This window comes from Hemiscyllium ocellatum, chromosome 22, assembly GCF_020745735.1.
Source record: "Hemiscyllium ocellatum isolate sHemOce1 chromosome 22, sHemOce1.pat.X.cur, whole genome shotgun sequence".
Lineage (NCBI taxonomy): Eukaryota > Metazoa > Chordata > Chondrichthyes > Orectolobiformes > Hemiscylliidae > Hemiscyllium > Hemiscyllium ocellatum.
The window spans coordinates 37,446,453-37,465,537 of record NC_083422.1 but is presented as its reverse complement, the minus strand read 5'-3'; the positions used below and the strand labels follow the sequence as shown (position 1 = coordinate 37,465,537).

At 38.6% G+C, this 19,085-nt stretch overlaps 1 protein-coding gene across 1 annotated transcript in view; it reads right to left on the bottom strand.

The window, feature by feature from the left end:
• LOC132826149 (EF-hand calcium-binding domain-containing protein 6-like) overlaps positions 1 to 18,536 on the bottom strand; it is a 54,603-nt gene extending 36,067 nt beyond the window's left edge. Inside the window, exons 1-7 of the mRNA XM_060841795.1 lie at positions 18,210 to 18,536; positions 17,053 to 17,147; positions 14,587 to 14,687; positions 8,648 to 8,725; positions 7,051 to 7,224; positions 4,696 to 4,824; positions 372 to 523 (exon numbers count right to left, since the gene is read on the bottom strand). Of these exons, the coding sequence (XP_060697778.1) occupies positions 372 to 523; positions 4,696 to 4,824; positions 7,051 to 7,224; positions 8,648 to 8,725; positions 14,587 to 14,687; positions 17,053 to 17,147; positions 18,210 to 18,516 (1,036 nt within the window). The 5' untranslated portion in view covers positions 18,517 to 18,536. The remainder of the gene's footprint in view (positions 1 to 371; positions 524 to 4,695; positions 4,825 to 7,050; positions 7,225 to 8,647; positions 8,726 to 14,586; positions 14,688 to 17,052; positions 17,148 to 18,209) is intronic.
• Between the last annotated feature and the right edge of the window lie 549 nt (positions 18,537 to 19,085).

The window sequence follows — 19,085 nt, the reverse complement described above, 5'->3', positions numbered from 1 at the left end:
TTAAGTAAATCAGGGACCTATGCCATAAGTAGGACCCCAGTGCTGGTTTTACTGCCTGCTGAGCAATGGACACTAATCCAGAATAAAATAGAAGTGGCATTATACTGATGAGGCCATGAGGAGAAAGAATAATGTGGCTTCAGCCTCCCTGGACTCCCTAGTCCCAACTCTCCATGAACCTCACTTTTTCCTAACTTGCAGCTTGAAATCTGCCTCGCAACAGCCATGTGCTGCTTGCAGCTCACAGCAAATATGTCAGCAAGGCCTGATCCTAAAAATATACTGGACATCCTACTGGCACTATGGAACAGCCGAATGGTTAAAATCAACCCTGTGGCTCCATGAAGAATAAAGGAAGCACCCAGACATACTTGGTTGATCTTCTGGCAATCTGAATCTGGTCGATTTGCCAAGTGCTGATGGAACTGCTCCCCATCCTGCTCTGTTCACACCTGTTGTTTGGAAACCCAAAGCCCTCATTAAATTGCCAGCTTTAACGATTCCAAGATCATCTGGGTCATACCTGGAAATGGAGATGATAAAGGATAATAAAACTCAGAAAAAGTTTAGCATGGAAACGGAATAATGAGTAATCAAAATCAAAGTCTAGAAATTCGAGTTCTATATCATTGTAATGTGGAGGACTTGTTTTCTTTTCAAAAAATAATGACTTAACTACTTTAGCTATTTAATGTAATACGTAAGACGTATTCTCATTGTGAAAGAATAATACCGAATTGTGACAAGACCTCTCCATTGTGTTGTTCTTTGCATTGAAAAGCCATTGACCATTTGCAAAGTGTATCATCTACACTGGGGCTGCTCCTGAAAAAGAAACCCTGACCATAAGTTAACTACAAGTTTAATGGTTTTGCTGAATCTTGTTTCATATCACCTATCTCCTGCATTTTCACAATTTTTTTTATGAATATGCTTTTTACTCTAAAACATTCCAAAATTATTGTGGACACCTAATGTACATTAACCAATGCTACCAAATGACCAATTAAATACCCTGGAATCTGTACAACTGCTCTTATATCACAGCTAAGGATTGGAGACCATTGTTTGAATGTTGGTTTCAGCAAAACATTACCTTGTTTCTACTGTCTGCTGTTGGAATTCTTTCTTTCCTTGGAGAACATTCTAGTTGCGGTTGCATTCAGAGAACAGGGACAAGCATCCACTTTTTCTAAGTATTTAGTAAACCAGGCTTGTAGTGCACCAGAAATCTATGTGCTCACACCACTTCTCTCCAAGAGTTAAAATGGATCTCACTACAATACTTCCATTGCTGCAAAGAAGATCTTAATAAAACCTCTTTGCAGTGAAGCCAACATTCAGCCTGGACTGTTCTGGAGCAGTGTACCGATGCTTGGTGGAATATGTCATAATTTGTCTGCTCTATCATGAAGGCACTGCCCTTGCCACTGGAGTGTACAGCAACTAGATGAGAAGTGGAAGAGGAGGAGTAAGTGGAGAAAGAGAAGCAACCAATCTTGTCCTTTTCTGATCAAAGGGTTCATGATCAGCTCGTCCAACTGCAGTCCCAGTGAATACAAACTGAATTCCCTATTCACCAACATTTCCACACCTCACCTTCAGAGACTGAGAAGGGACATGATGGGTGATGATTATAAAATTATGAGGTTTCTGGATAGGAAGAAACTTTTCCTTTGATGAAGTAATCCAAAACTGGGGGCATAGATTTTAGAGAAGGGGCAGAAGGTTTCCAAAGAGATGTGAGGAGAAACTGTGTTCACCCAGAGGCTGGTAGGAATCTGGAACTCACTGCCTGTAATATTGGTAGAGGCAGAAACCCTCATAATATTGAAGAAGCATTTACATGTGCACCTGCGATGCCAAGACAGACAAGGCTATGGCAAAAGTGAGTATTGCAGATACTGGAAATCAGAGTCTAGATTAGAGTGGTGCTGGAAAAGCACAGCAGGTCAGGCAGCATCTGAGGAGCAGGAAAATCGACATTTCGGGCTAAAGCCCTTCATCAGGAATTCCATTCCTGATGAAGGGCTTTTGCCCAAAACGTCGATTTTCCTACTCCTCGGATACTGCCTGACCTGCTGTGTTTTTCCAGCACCACTCTAATCTAGACAAGGCTATGGGCCAAGTGCTGAAAAATGGAATTAGAATAGTTAGGTGATTGTTTTTGACTAGCATGGAAATGATGCTGTAGATCTCTACGACAATATGACTCCTCCAAATGCTTGACATTGACCACAGGTTTTCTGTATTTGAGATGTACCAATTATTTCACTGTGCATTCCCATCAGCCTTTCCTGTATTCCATCCCTTATCTGAGTCCTCTGCAGCAGCTCCATCTGTAAGCTAACATCTGGATAACTGGTTTCCCCTCTCCTGACTGCAGGTTACTAAGTATTTCAGCATGTGCACATCCCTCCTCCAAACTATTCTGAAAAGTAAGTAATTCTGTTTCTTCATCATTATTCCACATTTCCTCTTTAATTGCTTGCTCCTATACCTCTGACTGGCCAGGTTCACGGCTATCTGAAAGAAGAAAGGCACAATGATAAAGTTGCAAGGATGTAGCAAGTATATCTTTAAATCACACACTTTAAGGATGTGAGATTTAAAAAGATGGTTTAAATCATCATCTTCGATTTTCTCAACCCTGCTGCTGGCCACAGCCTCAGACATGGCTGGTTCAATGATGGTGAATTGTTGCTGCCTCCAGTATTGCACCATCTTGTAAAGCAGGGAAGAAGACAGTGGGTGAGGTATGATAGTAATGATATGGTTGAATGGTTTTGAAAAGGTAGCATTGTGTGCAAACTGAGAGGCTCACAGAGTCCAGTGTTTGAGGGCAAGATGATGCTGAGGCATAAGTGATGACTTACAGAGATTGAATGGAGAGAGTGTAGAGAACTGAGCAGTGTGTGAAGCTTATGGTTCAGGTTTAAGGATATGGCATGTCGATACATTCATAAACCTTGAGCAATGTGAGCTGCCATTGAATGTTTTGTGACACCTGCAGCCAATCCTATATCACAGGCATTGACCATGACAGTTGGCTGCCTTGACAGTATCTGTCCAAAAGACTTCCTGCGCTTAAAGAATCTCACTCCTTGTTATTATCTCCTGCACCATGGTTTCCAATTCTACGTCAGAGAAACTTGGAGTCTACTCTCCACTAAGTGTGCTATTTGTCTATGTTTACCAGGTCAAGCTAATTTTCAGAACAACATTCCTTCCTCTTAAGAGGTACAAGTTGATTCTAACTCTTGCAGTTTAGCATGAACTTGTGTGAGCATCTCACTGTTTTGTTCACTCAACAGCACCTTAATGCTGGTTGAATGAAAACATCAAGCAGCAGAATGAATGAGCACAGGTTAATCCTGAATCATTATCCCAGGTTTTCTGGTGCTATCTAACTTTGCCCCTGAGGTTTGCGATCTCTTAAAGTTTTAATATTTTAAAAATAGGATTCAAACATTTTGACCCAGATCCATTGATGGAGAAGTAGTCACTGTAGCAGCACAGATGAGATTTACGTGTCAGGACCAAGCAAAGGTCCTAACACAGCTGAATTGACCCAACTTTACAATGGACAATGCACAGAGTCTATAGCCCACTGAAAATGTCTCCAACTCTGAGGTAGATTCAGAGGTTTTGGATGGTTCTGACTCACTTAGCTAAATAGTTAGCAAGGACAAATTATGGAATTAAAAACCTGCTGTGACTGCTGATAATTAGAAAACTGACCCTCATCTCAACATCCCAACAACTCCCTAACCCCTAACCTCTGATTGATGCTCCCTCTTCTTTGACTCCCCAACTCGATGTAACCTTTAACCACCCCATAATACAACACACATCCTGACCCTCAACTCCCCACCTCCACTGCATGGTCTTGATGTGCACATCCCCAATTCACATCCTATCCCATTGCTTGCCCAGACTTAATGTCTCTGATGCAGGCATTTGTTGATCCAACCCCTACATATCGGATTACCCACCATCCTATCCTATATCTCCCATAATCCCTGCAATGTCCCAAGCTACCAACAGATCGTAAGCCCTCACCTACACTTGACAACCAAATCCCTAACCATCTAGCACCTACATCCCCTCACTACTGGCACCTGTACACCTCCATCCATCTGCCATCTGTAACCCTCTCACCGCTTACCCTTCCCTGACACTCTCCCTTTAACTCACACGGCATCCTATTCCACCTCCCATTGGCACCTTGCAGCACATCCACCTGCCACTCAACCCTCTCCCTTACTAGACACACTGTCCTTCTCTCAGCTGTCAAAGTGGCTACAGGACTTTGAAGCCACTGAATACTGCACCTACTACTTGAAAAAGGGTACGTGGTTTCAGCACTGATCTACTCCACTGCTGGTTGTGTGTATTATTGACCATGTATGGTGCTTCAGCTGGAAATGTCCAAGATGTTCACATGATAAGTTCCACCAAAGTAAAGTGGGCAACCTTTAGTCTATTTTTGTTCAGAAATGGGGATTCCAACCAGATCGTGTTCATTTTAAGCATTTTAACACTTGCCACAAAATGCCACTTGCTTCAGAAAAGCATCATAAACCTTCGAAAATCAGATTTTTTTGTGTGTATTTTAATCATACAAGTCCTGCATGTCATCAAGCCATTTGCTACAAATCACTGCATTACTAATATTGCAGTTATTAATAGTACCTTTTCAACAGTTTTATGAATTCTTCTTGTTCCATTTCAATTCCTAGTTGATGCAAAACATTTTGAAATGTGACTGGAAGCATTCTACCGTTATCCACTTTTATAAAAAGATCTCTCAGTTCCAGTGGTCTGGAAATAAGACAAAATCATGTGTTAGGCAGATTTATATATTTACACATTCTGAGGTGCAGTTTGGTTTCTAGAGATCTGCTTCATCAGATGGGGAATGGTTGCATGGCCCCATTACAAATATCCTAACAGTCAGCAAATTGCTGACTCTGATATAGAATCACAGACTACAGAAGAGTCCTTTTGGCTCATCAATTCTGTACCACCAAAAATAAACTACGACCAACACCACTCCCACTTTTCTGTATTAGGCCCATAGCCTTGAATGATAGTGGCCTTAAAGGTGGCATCAACCTCTTAGTTTCAGAAATGCAAGTGGGCATGAGGACAATGAAAGAAATAAACAGAGGAATTATTCAAGGTGCAACACCTGCCCCTATTTAGCATCATTTCAGTTTAAATTGACTGCAAATAATCTCCTTTCTTCACAGGATTTTTTTTTAATCCACTGTTTAAACTATATTGGCTTATCACCGTGCACCATGAAAAACATTCTTTGCATTTTTCAATATTAGTCACTTGCGCATGTATCTTATAAACCCTGTTTAATGATCATATTATGAGGAATGACTACCAAGCCTCAGAGTAGAATATCACCACATGCTCTGGACTTGTGTTGTTTTATTTTTGTTGATCTCAAACTACTCCTGTGTTATTTCAATCAAATAAAATCTAATAACCTTCAAACACTGAATTTAAGTGATTCTTTACATCTAGCAGCTTTTGCAGAAATGCTAATGTTTTGAGAGTGATGGTCCTTCACAACAAGGCAACACATGGCCAAGTATATCAAAACGATCTAGAAAAATTTACCAGAAGATCTATCAAGGGCAAAACTCTCCATGGGCTGGAGTCATACTTAGAATAAAAGAAGACAGTTAGAGGGCCAACTATTTCAGCACCAGGGTAATGTTTCAGGAGTCCCTCTGGGTAGTGTCTTAGGCCTAACCACTTTCAGCTGCTTCATCAATGACTTTCCACCACCAGCTAGTCACAAGTGAGGATGTTCTGTAGCATTCACAACTCTACTGACACTGAAACAGTTTGTGCCAGTCTGCAGTGAGACCTGAACAACAATCGGTCTTGGGCTGTTAAATGACAAGTGACAGTTGTGCTACATTAGTGTCAGAAATGACCATTTCCAAAAAGAGAAAATCTAACCATTTCTGGTTGATTTTCAAAGGCATTAACACTGTTGAATCACCACAGTCAACATCCTAGAAATTGCCATTTATCAGAAACGTGACTGGATCAATCATAGGCATACTGTGGCTACAAGAACAGGTCAGAGACTTCACATTTTGCAGCAAGTAACTGATTTCCTGACAACCCAAGCCTTCCACTATTTACAAGGTATAAATCAGGAACATGGTGGAATGTTCTTCACTAGTTTGAATGAGTGTAGCTTAAGCAACACTCAAGAAGCTCAACACCATGTTTAACAATGCATTTCACTATTCTGTACCCATCCACCTTCAACATTCACGTTGCTGTACACTGGCAGCATTGGTTGCCAAGGTTTCTTTGAAAGCACTTTCCAAACAAACAATTTTGACCATCTAGAAGAACAAGAGCAATAGGCGCAAGAAAATGCCCCACTTTCAAGTTTCCTTCCATACCACAGTATTTTGACTTGAAAATATATCACCAACACCCTCACTCCCACTGGGTCTAAATCCTGAAAGTGTTTAGCAACAGCACAGTAGGTGTACATATATCAGATCTATTAAAACAATCCCATAAGGCTGCTCACCACCAACTTTTCAAGAACAGTTAGGGATGGAAACAACGACCAACCATGCTAGCACAATCCATGAACAAATTAAAGAATACAAAAGGTATAGGCATAAAACATTCACATACGAGAAAATGTAAATCAACAAATACCAGTGTTAAGCTCCTAAGGATTTCACATACCCTGAGTCCAGTACCCTACAACATTGTGCTGTGTCATTTCATCATTTTGTGTCAATATTTCTATGAGAGCACCTATTGAACAGTGGCAAAATTATACACAGTCTTACCACTTACTCAGCGTGTCAGTAACACACACACCAAATAAATGTCCCACTGTCTATTAAAAGCTGAGAACACCACAAGTAGACCTTATCATTAATGAGGCATAACCTTTTTTCATTTAAGGAAACAGAGAGAAAGATACTTTTCAAGTTTAAAGCAAACAATAAAAAAACTTTCATTACATTTTTATAAAAACATTGATATTACCTTTCCCGAACCATTGCTTTCAATTGTATATGAACTTGTGTTGCACTCATTCTTTTGTTTTCCTGGAGCCTTTTTACAGGATCCATCCAAGCCGGATACCCCTTTGGTTCTTGTTCTTTGAAGTGTGAATAAAAGTTTTCAAATGTAATGATGGACTTTGCATTAAGTTTAAGTCTGTAATTAGACAAATATTGAACAGTACTGGTCAGAAAAAATATTGAATATTACTTTAGTGTGTTATTTAGTAGACGTGAATAGTGCTATTTAATTTCTGTCTAAGACTCTTTCTTATCTTGGTCACCCAAACAAAACAGAATAACTTACAAACAGTAAAAAAAATGTTAAAAATCATACAACACCAGGTTATAGTCCAACTGGTTTATTTGGAAGCGCTAGCTTTCAGAGCGCTGCTCCTCACAACCACGTGATGAAGGAGCAGCACTCCAAAAGCTTCCAAATAAACCTGTTGGACTATAACCTGGTGTTGTGTGATTTTTGACTTTGTACACCCCAGTCCAACTCCGGCACCTCCAAATCATAAAAAAAATGTTGGCAGCGCAAATTAATCAGGAATTTTGTGAACTGGGGTTGGGCCAAAAACAAAAGAAGAGACCCAATTTATCCGGGAACCCACTTTGATCCACAATCCTCAGAATAATATGTACTACTGTTTCAAGGTGCTTTATTGACATTTGTTATGATGGCAATCTCAATGTCTAAGAGAAATTCAAATTAGCTCCTTGGAAAATTACAGAAATGTCTATGCTTGAAGTCCATGCTTTCTAAGTTGAATTTTACGAACAGAAATTTTAAGATGGCAATTAAGTTATCTTTCATATATCCAGCAGATTAAATTAAAATGAAGTTTAATAAGCTACAAAAAACTGTTATGGTATAATGGTTTTATAAAACATGATATAAAAGCAAAACTGATAAATAGGAAGAGAAGATAGGATTTATCTGAGTAACCCTGTTGCATCATTAATGATGTGGGGCAAAACTTATTCTCCTTCTCCAACATCACTGACTGACAGATAATAAAGCACCCCCATTGACATAGAACCTCAAAGAAGACCCACTCAGTCATCTGAAATCCTGTAGCCCCTACAGGAACACACACTGCGCCTGACAAACTAACAATAATGCCATTTCTTAATTATACATCTCTTGGGTGACTGTAAACCTGCTACTTGACCAAAGTTTCGAGATTTTAATCTTCCACAGAATGTGGGCAGAACTTAACTGCTTAAGGATCAGTCAGGGAAGTTGTGGTCACTCGATCTGCAAGTGGAACTTGAGGATCAGTTCTAATTGTGACTGTAGCATCTGAATGAGACCTTCACCCACAGACTGAATGCCTACCCTAAAAGATCATTTCCTAGTGGCATCTGAAACATTGCATCAGCATAAACTATTAAATATGTTATTAGCCTTAACAGCAACTATAATTACCCAGATAGACAAAGAAAAAAAATGAAATCAAAATAAAAGTAAAATAAAATAAAGCTTGCATATAACAGTCAACGCCGAGCTTCTGATGTGGAATAAAATGTCCTTGAGTATGACTTTGTCACTCAAAACACACATTATAACATACCTCAGTAAAAGATGATAGAACTGCCTTGCAGCAATATACCTTCTCAAAAATCGAGTAAGAATTGTCAGCAGTACTTCCCTGAAGTATAGAAAAGTGAAAAAACATTGTTCCATCTTACATTGCGTGTAACTTTATTCATTAGCTTTCACTCTCAGTTATACTGCCGAATTTATTAGATTACTCATCTCTGAGATAAGCTAACCATTACTGATTTCTTACACTTATCACATGCAAATAAATGTAAACAGGCCAAAAAGTGTTGCAATAGCAGGTCTGGTGAGCTTCAAAGCTCACCACTCACATCACACTCTATGTGATATAAGTAATTGGGATTTTGATTCAATAATGGCACAGCAATGCCAATGTCATAGCGGGGACCTCATGAATGTTGCTTCTGAGAGTTTATTTTCATGTCCAATAACTAAAATATAATGGAAAGAAAAATTATGCTAGATGGAGGAAAATGTAGGATGAATTATGGGGACACTTCAGGGATTATGGAGCAATTAAGAAAAAAGGAGATTAAGAGAAGGTCGCAGGGAGTGTTGCTGAACAAAGAGACCTTGGAGTGCAGGTTCATAGCTCCTTGAAAGTGGAATCGTAGGTAGATAGGATAGTGAAGAAGGTGTTTGGTATGCTTTCCTTTATTGATCAGAGTATTGAGTATGGGACTTGGAAAGTCATGTTGCGGCTGAACAGGACATTGGTTAGGCCACTGTTGGAATATTGCGTGCAATTCTGGTTTCTTTCCTACCGGAAAGATGTTGTGAAACTTGAAAGGGTTCAGAAAAGATTTACAAGGATGTTGCCAGGGTTGGAGGATTTGAGTTATAGGGAGAGGCTGAACAGGTTGGGGCTGTTTTCCCTGGAGTGTCGAAAGCTGAGGGGTGACCTTGTAGAGGTTTACAAAATTATGAGGGGCATGGATAGGATAAATAGGCAAAGTCTTTTCCCTGGGTGGGGGTGTCCAAAACTAGAGGGCATAGGTTTAGGGTGAGAGGGGAAAGATATAAAAGAGATCTAAGGGGCAACTTTTTCACACAGAAGGTGGTACAATTATGCAATGAGCTGCCAGAGGAAGTGGTGGAGGCTAGTACAATTGCAACATTTAAAAGATATTTGGTTATATGAATAGGAAGGCTTTGGAGCGATATGGGCCAGGTGCTGGCAGGTAGGACTAGATTGGGTTGGGATATCTGGTCGGCATGGATGGGTTGGACCAAAGGGTCTGATTCCGTGCAGTACATCTCTGTGACTCTATGACTCTAAGTAGAATAAAGAGTCAGGAAGGAAACTTAAAAAAGACATTTAAAAACAAACAGAAGGTGAGGGCAATGTAACTCAGCTGTGTTTGAAAATTGTTATATCAACTTTGAGAAGTTAGAAGCCAAAGCCAGTGAAGTAGTGTGAAATGTAAAGACATTGAAGGATAGAACTAATATGATCAAGTGAAATACACAGTAGATATTGTTCTCATAGGAATGAAGGAACTGAAAGACAAACAAAGGTGAAGATTCATATAGATGGCCTTCTAATACCTCTATCAATGTGGTTACAACCAGAAATTACACGGTGGAAACACTAAGTCCTAAGTCATATTGTTCCTGTCAAGCATACAGCAATAACTACATGTCCCAAGTTACTTGTACATCATTTCTGAAAGAAATCAATTTTATTATCATTTAAACAAATAATCTTTCTCTGAATGCTAAAGTGCTTTGGTCCTTAAAATTATCAATTTCCAATATTTACAAAGTGCAGATGCTAAAGCTTGTATTAAAATACTGGTAAGACAGATAAAATTCATTTTTAAAAAAACTCCAGGAACAACTCAGAATGATTTCACAACCTCACTGATCCTTTCATGGGCCAGGAAGGTCCATTAAAATGTCAGGAATATGAAGTACATTAGTTGCCAGCTTTAAATGGATGCAACAGGAATTGTTTGTAATCGTATTATAAATCCATTAGGAAGGATTTTTATGGTGCAGTGGTAGTGTCCCAACACCTGGATCGGATGTCTGGGTTCAAGTCCTACCTGCTCCAGAGGTGAGTAATAACATCTCTGAATAGGCTGATCATAAAAAAGTTAAATTTTTTAAAAGTATTTCAATCCATTAGGTTCAGTGGGGAGCCTAACAAGGTAGGACTGCAATTGGTTTTGGTGAAGTCAGCAGCAAACATTCTAGTAATTTGCAAAGGATCAGAACTCATCGCATATCTCTTTCACACTGAAATGTAGGATCTTTCACAAGTTAATAATGCTAAGTATTGTTAATGTGCCATTCTAATTCTGTCCCAATGCAAGGCTTCTAATAATTGAAAGCTGAGGAAAAAGCAAAAATTCTCTGAGTGACTAAAATTCAATAAATGTAAATGAACCTTTATTACTCTAATCGTTTAGAAATAATTTAAATGTGGATACACGCATTGGTGTGACGCACTATTCTAATCAGAAGTATAGATGTGCATGTAGACTGACCAGGGATATTTGGGGACATTTATGGACTTAATAGTAAGGGAGAGTAAGGAATAAATGCGATGCCAAAAACTTTGAAGGGAAGTGCATTTCCACATCTTTGCACATATGATTAACAAAAGACCTCTATTTAACATGACTAAAATTCAACTTTTGTCAATGCAAGCATTTAATAAACCAAAACTGTTTAACTTCTGATAATCTGCTTAGTATTTGCAAACCCTCGTTGTTTGTTGCTCTATATTGAGTTAATTGATCTTAGCAAATTAATTTGATGGGTAAATGGACTCAATGTTCTGGACTCAGAAAGAGAAACCACTCCTGATTATTGTTTACTTGTCTGTGTTAGAATATGCAAGATTGTGATCACAGGTTAAGAAAGTAAGCGAGCTCAGCTTTGATTTTCTCCATATAAATTAGCTGCTGACATTCAAATGTAAACCTTCCAATAAAACACTTCTTATTATTATTTATTGAAATTTGCTAGCAATGCCTGCATTTGTTTCCAATTGCCTATGAGAAGGAGAAGGCAAGTTTGCAAATTGGTGCAAAATTCAGCCAAGATGTGATGTGTTGATTGTGTGCAATTTATTGGGGTTAGCTCCTAATCATAATCATTCATAGCTCCAAATAGAGATTTGGACATGTGAAAGGAGATGGTCTAATGATGGGACCATAAAATTTCAGAAGAGGTGAAATTTATGAGAATGCAGCCAATTATAGCAACATGGACGAAAAGGAAAATTGATTTTGTCTCACTTTTTGTCTGCATATAGTTAAGATATAAGGGAATTCCCAATGGGAAACCCATTACTGCCATTAATAGTATGTTAAGAAAATATAAACAGTAAAGCAATAGCTCAAAAGGTCTTAAAGATTGTGGAGAAAAAAGAAATAAAATTGTCCAGAAATAACCTCAAAACTAAATTGTTTTCTTACTGTACACTTTGCATATTGCATGCATGAATTATTGGAAATTTCATGCAAGATAATTGGCTCCGTCAATCTCAAACTCACCCCAATTCATCATTATAATGAAGTTTCCTTATGAAACCTCCTTGCTTCTGTTTACTTGACCTCAGAAAAGAATTTAATGCCTAACATGAGCAAAATCCTTGACTAACTGATCGGGTTCACATGACTCACATCTGTTAATAAATCAAGGACAAAAAGAGAATCTATGCTTTTTAAATCCTGACAGTCCTACCAAGGGAATGCAAAAGATGCCTGCATCTTCTTCACAAGGGAGGCTGTCACTGAATGAAGCCATTTCATTGACAACTGACCTATAAACAAGTTTCACCGCAGAGCTGAACTCTATTTGTGGCTGTGAACATCTCTAATGGAGTATTGGCATGGGCAAGCATAAAGTGCAAGGTAAATTTACCCAGTCAAACTTGATTATGGATGATTACAGTACAAATTACTTCTGTACTATTCTACAATAAAGATTGCTGTATTGTACAGCCAATAATACTTGGTCAACAACTACCACTTATACTGTCAGTGACTGATCTAAACAAAAATATTCAATGCTGTATTTCTCTAATATTGAATGGTAGCTATATAGTCAATCAAAGATGTTTATAACATGATTAGTCAATTTTAAATTGATACATACACTTAAATCCACCTGAAAAAAACTTAGGGTATTATCACTTAAGATTTAAAGAAAACCACACACAATCCTGTGTAACTTCTTTAAATGTTCAAAGGGTAGCCAGTAGTAAATTCAACCCTTTTGTTTCATTAAGATAGCTGCCTGTCTCTATGTTTGTAAGTATGTGTGCTGTCTTTAAGAATTAGAGCCTGTCTCTGGCAAACAGGCTTTCATTGTCCATTATGCGTGCACAAAAACAAATCTCATCAATTTGCTTATATTGTCTCTTTTATGAATTCTTATGCTTCACTGTTCATTTATCTTGCTTGTGTTTAGTTACCCTCCAGCTGCAAGACTCCAGGGTTCCTAACAGTCCCATGCATGCCTGCAATGTTTGCTGTCTAGATCATTATGCACAGGCCATATCTTTATTTTAATTCTTCTGTATTTTTGATTGTGGACAGAAATGTGAAAGGTCTGTTTCAAAACCAAGGATAACAGAAAGAATTACTATATTTTTTTTAAAAGTAGGTAACTTGGCACTCTTTGCAAGTACTGTTTACACAACTACTTGTTCAAGCAGTGGAGTTACTATAGACAAACTGGATCAGATATGGGGGTTGGGGTTGGTTGAAGGGAGGCTAGCAGCAAGTAACTGAGTGGTCTGTGGAATACTAACCTCTGTCGATGACAAAGGCCATCCCCCTGTCAACAACTTTGGTTCCCAGGTAGCTGAGAAGCTTATGGGCATAAATGTTTGTGCCGCAACCATCAGGCTTCCAAAAAGGGAGGAGCTCTCTGTCTCTCTCTCTCTCTCTCTCTGGAGTGAAAAGAACCCACAAATCTGAAGAAAGCCAGTATATTCCACCCTCATGGTAGCTGCAAGCTTAGCTTTTTAACCAATAAGTTAGAGAGTTGATAAAAGTGAGCCAGTCATCCTGTGCCTCCTGTAAGCAAATGAAAGCACGTGAAGAAGGAAGATTGGGGAGTGGCAGGTCCTTACAAGTTAAGAGGATCACCTCAGTGAACCCAGTGGATAGAGGTCATGACCTGTCTCCCAGTCTTTCCCTCCACCATACCTCATTTTCTGTTTTCGAGAGTGTGGTGCTGGAAAAGCACAGCAGTTCAAGCAGCATTTGAGGAGCAGGAGATTCAACATTTCAGGCATAAGCCCTTCATCCGCAATCTCATTTTCCCATTTTCTGTTGTGTCTGTCTGTATGTGTAGGGGGTAGCTTTATAAGGGGAGTCAAATTTTAACTGGCAAAGGTATATGTCAATTGTTTCTCTTTAGTCAGAGTCCATTTATTTTTAATAATTAGTAATTCATGTTAAATAAAGAGGTCTAGTCCATGCTTTCTGTCAATCTGGATTTAAAAGCCAGGAACTCAGGGAATTGCATATACTTTTATAAAATCTTTAGCATTTGTGATGGTTCCAAGAAAGCAGGGCTTGATATACCCAGTGAGGTGTAATGCTTGCACTTATTCAAACACTGCATATAGTATATTCTATTTACATTAATTTGTGTTAACTCAATGAATACTTCATTATTTTCAATAAATTGGCCACTTCCATTTCAAAACTGAAAGTTGGATTGAAGTTCATGCTGGTTATTACCAGAAATCTGGCAAATTTCTTTCCTCTGAAAAGCAGGAGATATATTAGGCAAGCTGATCTCAACATCTGATTTTATTACACAAGTTCTCAGCCAATGAGCTCCACACTAACAATGAAGTATCACAAAATGCACCTTCAGTTATATGAAACACAATCTGATTTAAACTGTTAAAACTAACCCACATTAATGCTCTTGCCTAAATTTAAAACGCTTCAGTAAAGAAAAAGACTTGTGCTTCACCTTGTCACGTGACCTCTACCAGTAGGGTCATGTGCCTGGAAAAGCTGTTTTAGAATGTAGAATCCACCAGATCTAAGCTTTTCATGTAGAAGATATTGAAGCTAGAAAACCAATAAGGAGAAATCATTAGATCCACAAAATGCGCCATGTCAACATATAATTACAATACATACTTTCTTCAAGCATTCTTCACTTGTGTTTTCAGAGAAAGGCAATTCTGTAAGATCACAATAAATATGATCTGAAATTTCCACATTCGTGAAATAGTGTGATGCAAAACTGAGCAGTGTTAAGCATTGAAACTCACGTTGCATACTGTCAAGTCTGGAGATCAGAAAACACTGCATTATATCAGAATACAGCATTTGGTCTATAGCAAAAAGCTAATTAAAAGAATGTAATTTCACAGATTCAAAGTAGTACAAGCAATCAGCAATTATACTATTTTAATTACACAAGCTGCTCCAAAGTGAAATTATGAGTCCAGAACCTGTGTTCTTAATTTGTGTTCTTGTAATCCATTCAATACATATCCCTTGTGTGAAGTAATGCAGCTTATGGTTTTTATATTTTATTGATTTGTCAGTATTCTTCAAAATGTTGTTTGCATTTTCTGAGCTATAACTGTGGCCTGAAAAATTGAACATTTATTCCAGCTATCAAATACATTGAAAACAAGATGCAACAAATTGTCTCACTGTGACCGGGTTTATCTAATTGATTTTTGCTTATACAATCAAGAATAATTAACAAGTCTATTCTTATTATAGATAATATAGTTGGTCCTCTGACCTCAATGATACACCACTACTTGATCTGGGCTGAATCAGTCTAACTATTAATTAATCTACAAAGGTGGAATCTGAATACTTACGCTATTTCCAGAATGTCAGTGTGGTTTTTAACAGTAAAGATGCCCGTCAGTGAAACCCACCTGCTATCAGAATATCTTTAATATTTTACAACCTGTTGGAGTGCCCTAAGATAGCTAGATCATTGCATTGTTAGGTAAGAACAGCAGAGATCTGTGTTCCACACAGCCTCTTATTGCTAGCACTAAAATGAAAAGATCCAAACTCCACTATTCACAGAAGAGGCATCTGCTGCCCTGCCGACCTATGTATTTAACGCACAGTATGACATGGTACTGAAGTATAAAGGTACAACACGTGTTCAATTCTCAATTTTTCCCAATCTCTGTTGAGGCAGTTGTACAAATGCTGCTTTTAGCTCTAGTGATATTAAGCTGCAAAGGAGAAGGAAATTTATCAGAGTCCTGCTCTTGATTGATTTTCAATGAGTCCTCACAGAAGTGAATGTGAAAAAGCTCAAAATCTAAAGTTAAAAAAAAAAGTGTTGGCCTGTTATTGCCTGAGCCATCGATCTCTTTTCTTTCAATAGCTGGGATTAGATCGACCAACTGTAGGGCTGATCCAGATTTTGTGGAAAGAAAGGTGATTAAATGGAGTAGGAGTAAGGGCACAATAAAGTAAGTACATTATTGAACAGAAAATCTGTCCTAGGATTCTGATTAAGAAAACAAGTCAAGAGTGTGGTGCTAGAAAAGCACAGCAGGTCAGGCAGCATCCGAGGAGCAGGAGAATCAATGTTTCGGGCATAAGCCCTTCTTCAAGAATATGTCCAAAATTTCGATTTTCCTGCTCCTCGGAAGCTGTCTGATCTGCTGTGCTTTTCCAGCATCACACTCATGACTCTGATCTCCAGCATCTGCAGTCCTCACTTTGTCCTGATTAAGAAAAAAGCCAAAGAGTGAAATGAATACTTTAAAAGAACCTATTACATCACATTTCATCCCTGCGTTGTTACGTAAATTCTAAAATGCATCAAAAACTCAAAAAATTAATCTATTATGAATATGTAATCAGTTTAACTTAGTAAAGCAATTATTTCTATTCTATTTGAACACAGAGAATCATTAAAATCAGCAGTAAACATATAATTAATATGTTTTCTGTTGATTTCAGCTCATGTGCAAAAAGGAGTATAATGATGCCATTTATGTGCCTGAGATCCTTAACTAAAATGCAGACAATAAGGATTTATGCTTCTGAGATCCCAAATTTAAGAACATTTTTCAGTCAGATATTTAATTGATGGATTCACTGAATCATGTTTTATGAATAAATTGTGTTACGTACATGAGGATCTCATGAAATGAATCTCGGCTCCATTTGCTGGATCCACCTACCAATACCATGATGACCAAACATATTCCCTTTTGTAACACCTATTCCTGTATTTGATAGGTGATAGGCCCAAGACAATTTTCTAAACTTGGTGCACTCATTCATTTTTAAGCAAAATTCAAACCATGCGATGATAATGCCTTAGCTTCAAATTTTTTATTTGCTATTGCCTCTAATTTATATATACACCAAATTGAGAATGCAAACGCAGCACACTAAATATGCATAATATTTAATTCTACAGCTCTAAATTTCTTACCTCATCAATTTGCAGTCTCATTTGTGTACCAGGTCTTGTGATAATTGTCTCAACATCATGATCAACCAGTCTGGGGTCACTGGCCCACCGTTTTTCTAATGTAAAAAATCATTCTTGTTATCCAAAAGTTACAGAATTGTGAATTTAATTTACCCTTGGGCGGCACGGTGGCACAGTGGTTAGCACTGCTGCCTCACAGCGCCTGTAGACCTGGGTTCAATTCCCGACTCAGGCGACTGACTGTGTGGAGTTTGCACGTTCTCCCCGTGTCTGCGTGGGTTTCCTCCGGGTGCTCCGGTTTCCTCCCACAGTCACAAAGATGTGCGGGTCAGGTGAATTGGCTATGCTAAATTGCCCGTAGTGTTAGGTAGGGGGTAAATGTAGGGGTATGGGTGGGTTGCGCTTCGGCGGGTCGGTGTGGACTTGTTGGGCCGAAGGGCCTGTTTCCACACTGTAAGTCTAAAAAAAAAGAGTCATAGAGTCATAGAGATGTACAGCATGGAAACAGATCCTTCGGTCCAACTCGTCCATGCCAATCAGATATCCTCAGTAAATCTAGTCCCATCTGCCATCATTTGTCCCATATCTCTCCAAACCTTTCCTATTCATAGGCCCATCCAGATGCCTTTTAAATTTTGTAATTGTCCACCCTCCACCACTTCCTCTGGCAGTTCATTCCAAACCCAACCCTACTTATAAAATGTAAAACAAAATTATTTAAAGTTCAATCATTATGGCTACTTGCTCATGCAAACCTTTTTCTTAATTGGTTTTCATTAAGTATTTGAAAAGTCTCTATTTGTTTTCAAGGTTCTCCCATGAGTCAATCCTTTGTGGGCGCAGAGGCAACTAACCAAGACCTCTTTTCACCAGCAGCTATTTGAGGTGTTAAAGGATGGTTCATGGTGAATCAGCCTGTGCAGTAAGCGTGTTTCCCTGGAGAATTTGAAAACTGGACAATATAGGTTGAATTTTAATGCTTTCCTGACTCATATTTTCTGAGTGACTATCCAGTCCAGCTCACGTAATCTTCGAACCACTATATCATTCACAGCTGCAAGACTCAGTTGAGCATGTTCACACCACTGAACACATAATTCATGGTGCACGCTTATTCCCAAGATACTAATCAGTATGAATTTAATAGTGGAACTTACTGAGATTTATCCAGTGATCAAGCTTTCTCCAGTTGTCCATTTGTCCCCTACTGTGCTCTTTAAGTGCATTTTCCAAAGTGGAGATGTATTCACGCCTTCTGGGACTTGTTTTCAATGGACCCCCATTATTTGAAGATTCCTGAGAAGCAAATCTTTCACTACCTTGTCCTCCACTTGATAGGTTCGATTCTCCCTGAACTGAAATAGTTTCAGGATTGCCCAGCCTTGACAAAGGGTGCTGCACTTCAGGAAACATGGATGGTAACCCTGAATGTGAAGCGGGTCTGGTAATGCTTACCTGAGCCATTTTGTCTAACTTGAGCTGAACAAATGCTAAATCACCGTGATTAGAAAAGCACTGGTGTCCTTGCCGTAAACAGGAACTCTCGTCACAGCGACAACTGTGTTGCTATAGGCAACCTCAATTCTATACCTCTGAAAGGAATTAGCTGCAGGGGAGATCTGATTGAATGACTGTCTGTTAAAGGTTTCTACTAAATTAAACAAACTTCTGCTATTGTCAATTCAATACTGTGTCATTAAAACCGAACACAGTAGTTAGAAGCTGTGTCATACCATTGACATTCTTCGAACAAAGCCTTGCTTATTATAAGACTTAACTCTTTTCTATTTGAGTCCTTTGGTTTCTGCAGTTTTAAAAATCTACACTGTGGATTTTAAGCCCCTTTTGAATTGTTCTTTCTTCATCTCTAATATTACTTTCACAAGATTGCCAAAGTATCCAGTAGGACAAAACATTGCCTGTACCCTCTTCTACATTAAGTGCTTGTCAACCTACACTGGCTTCAATTATCCCGAAATCTCAAACTAAATTCCCTCAATGGCTTTGCCTGTCACTATCTCTGTAACTTCCTT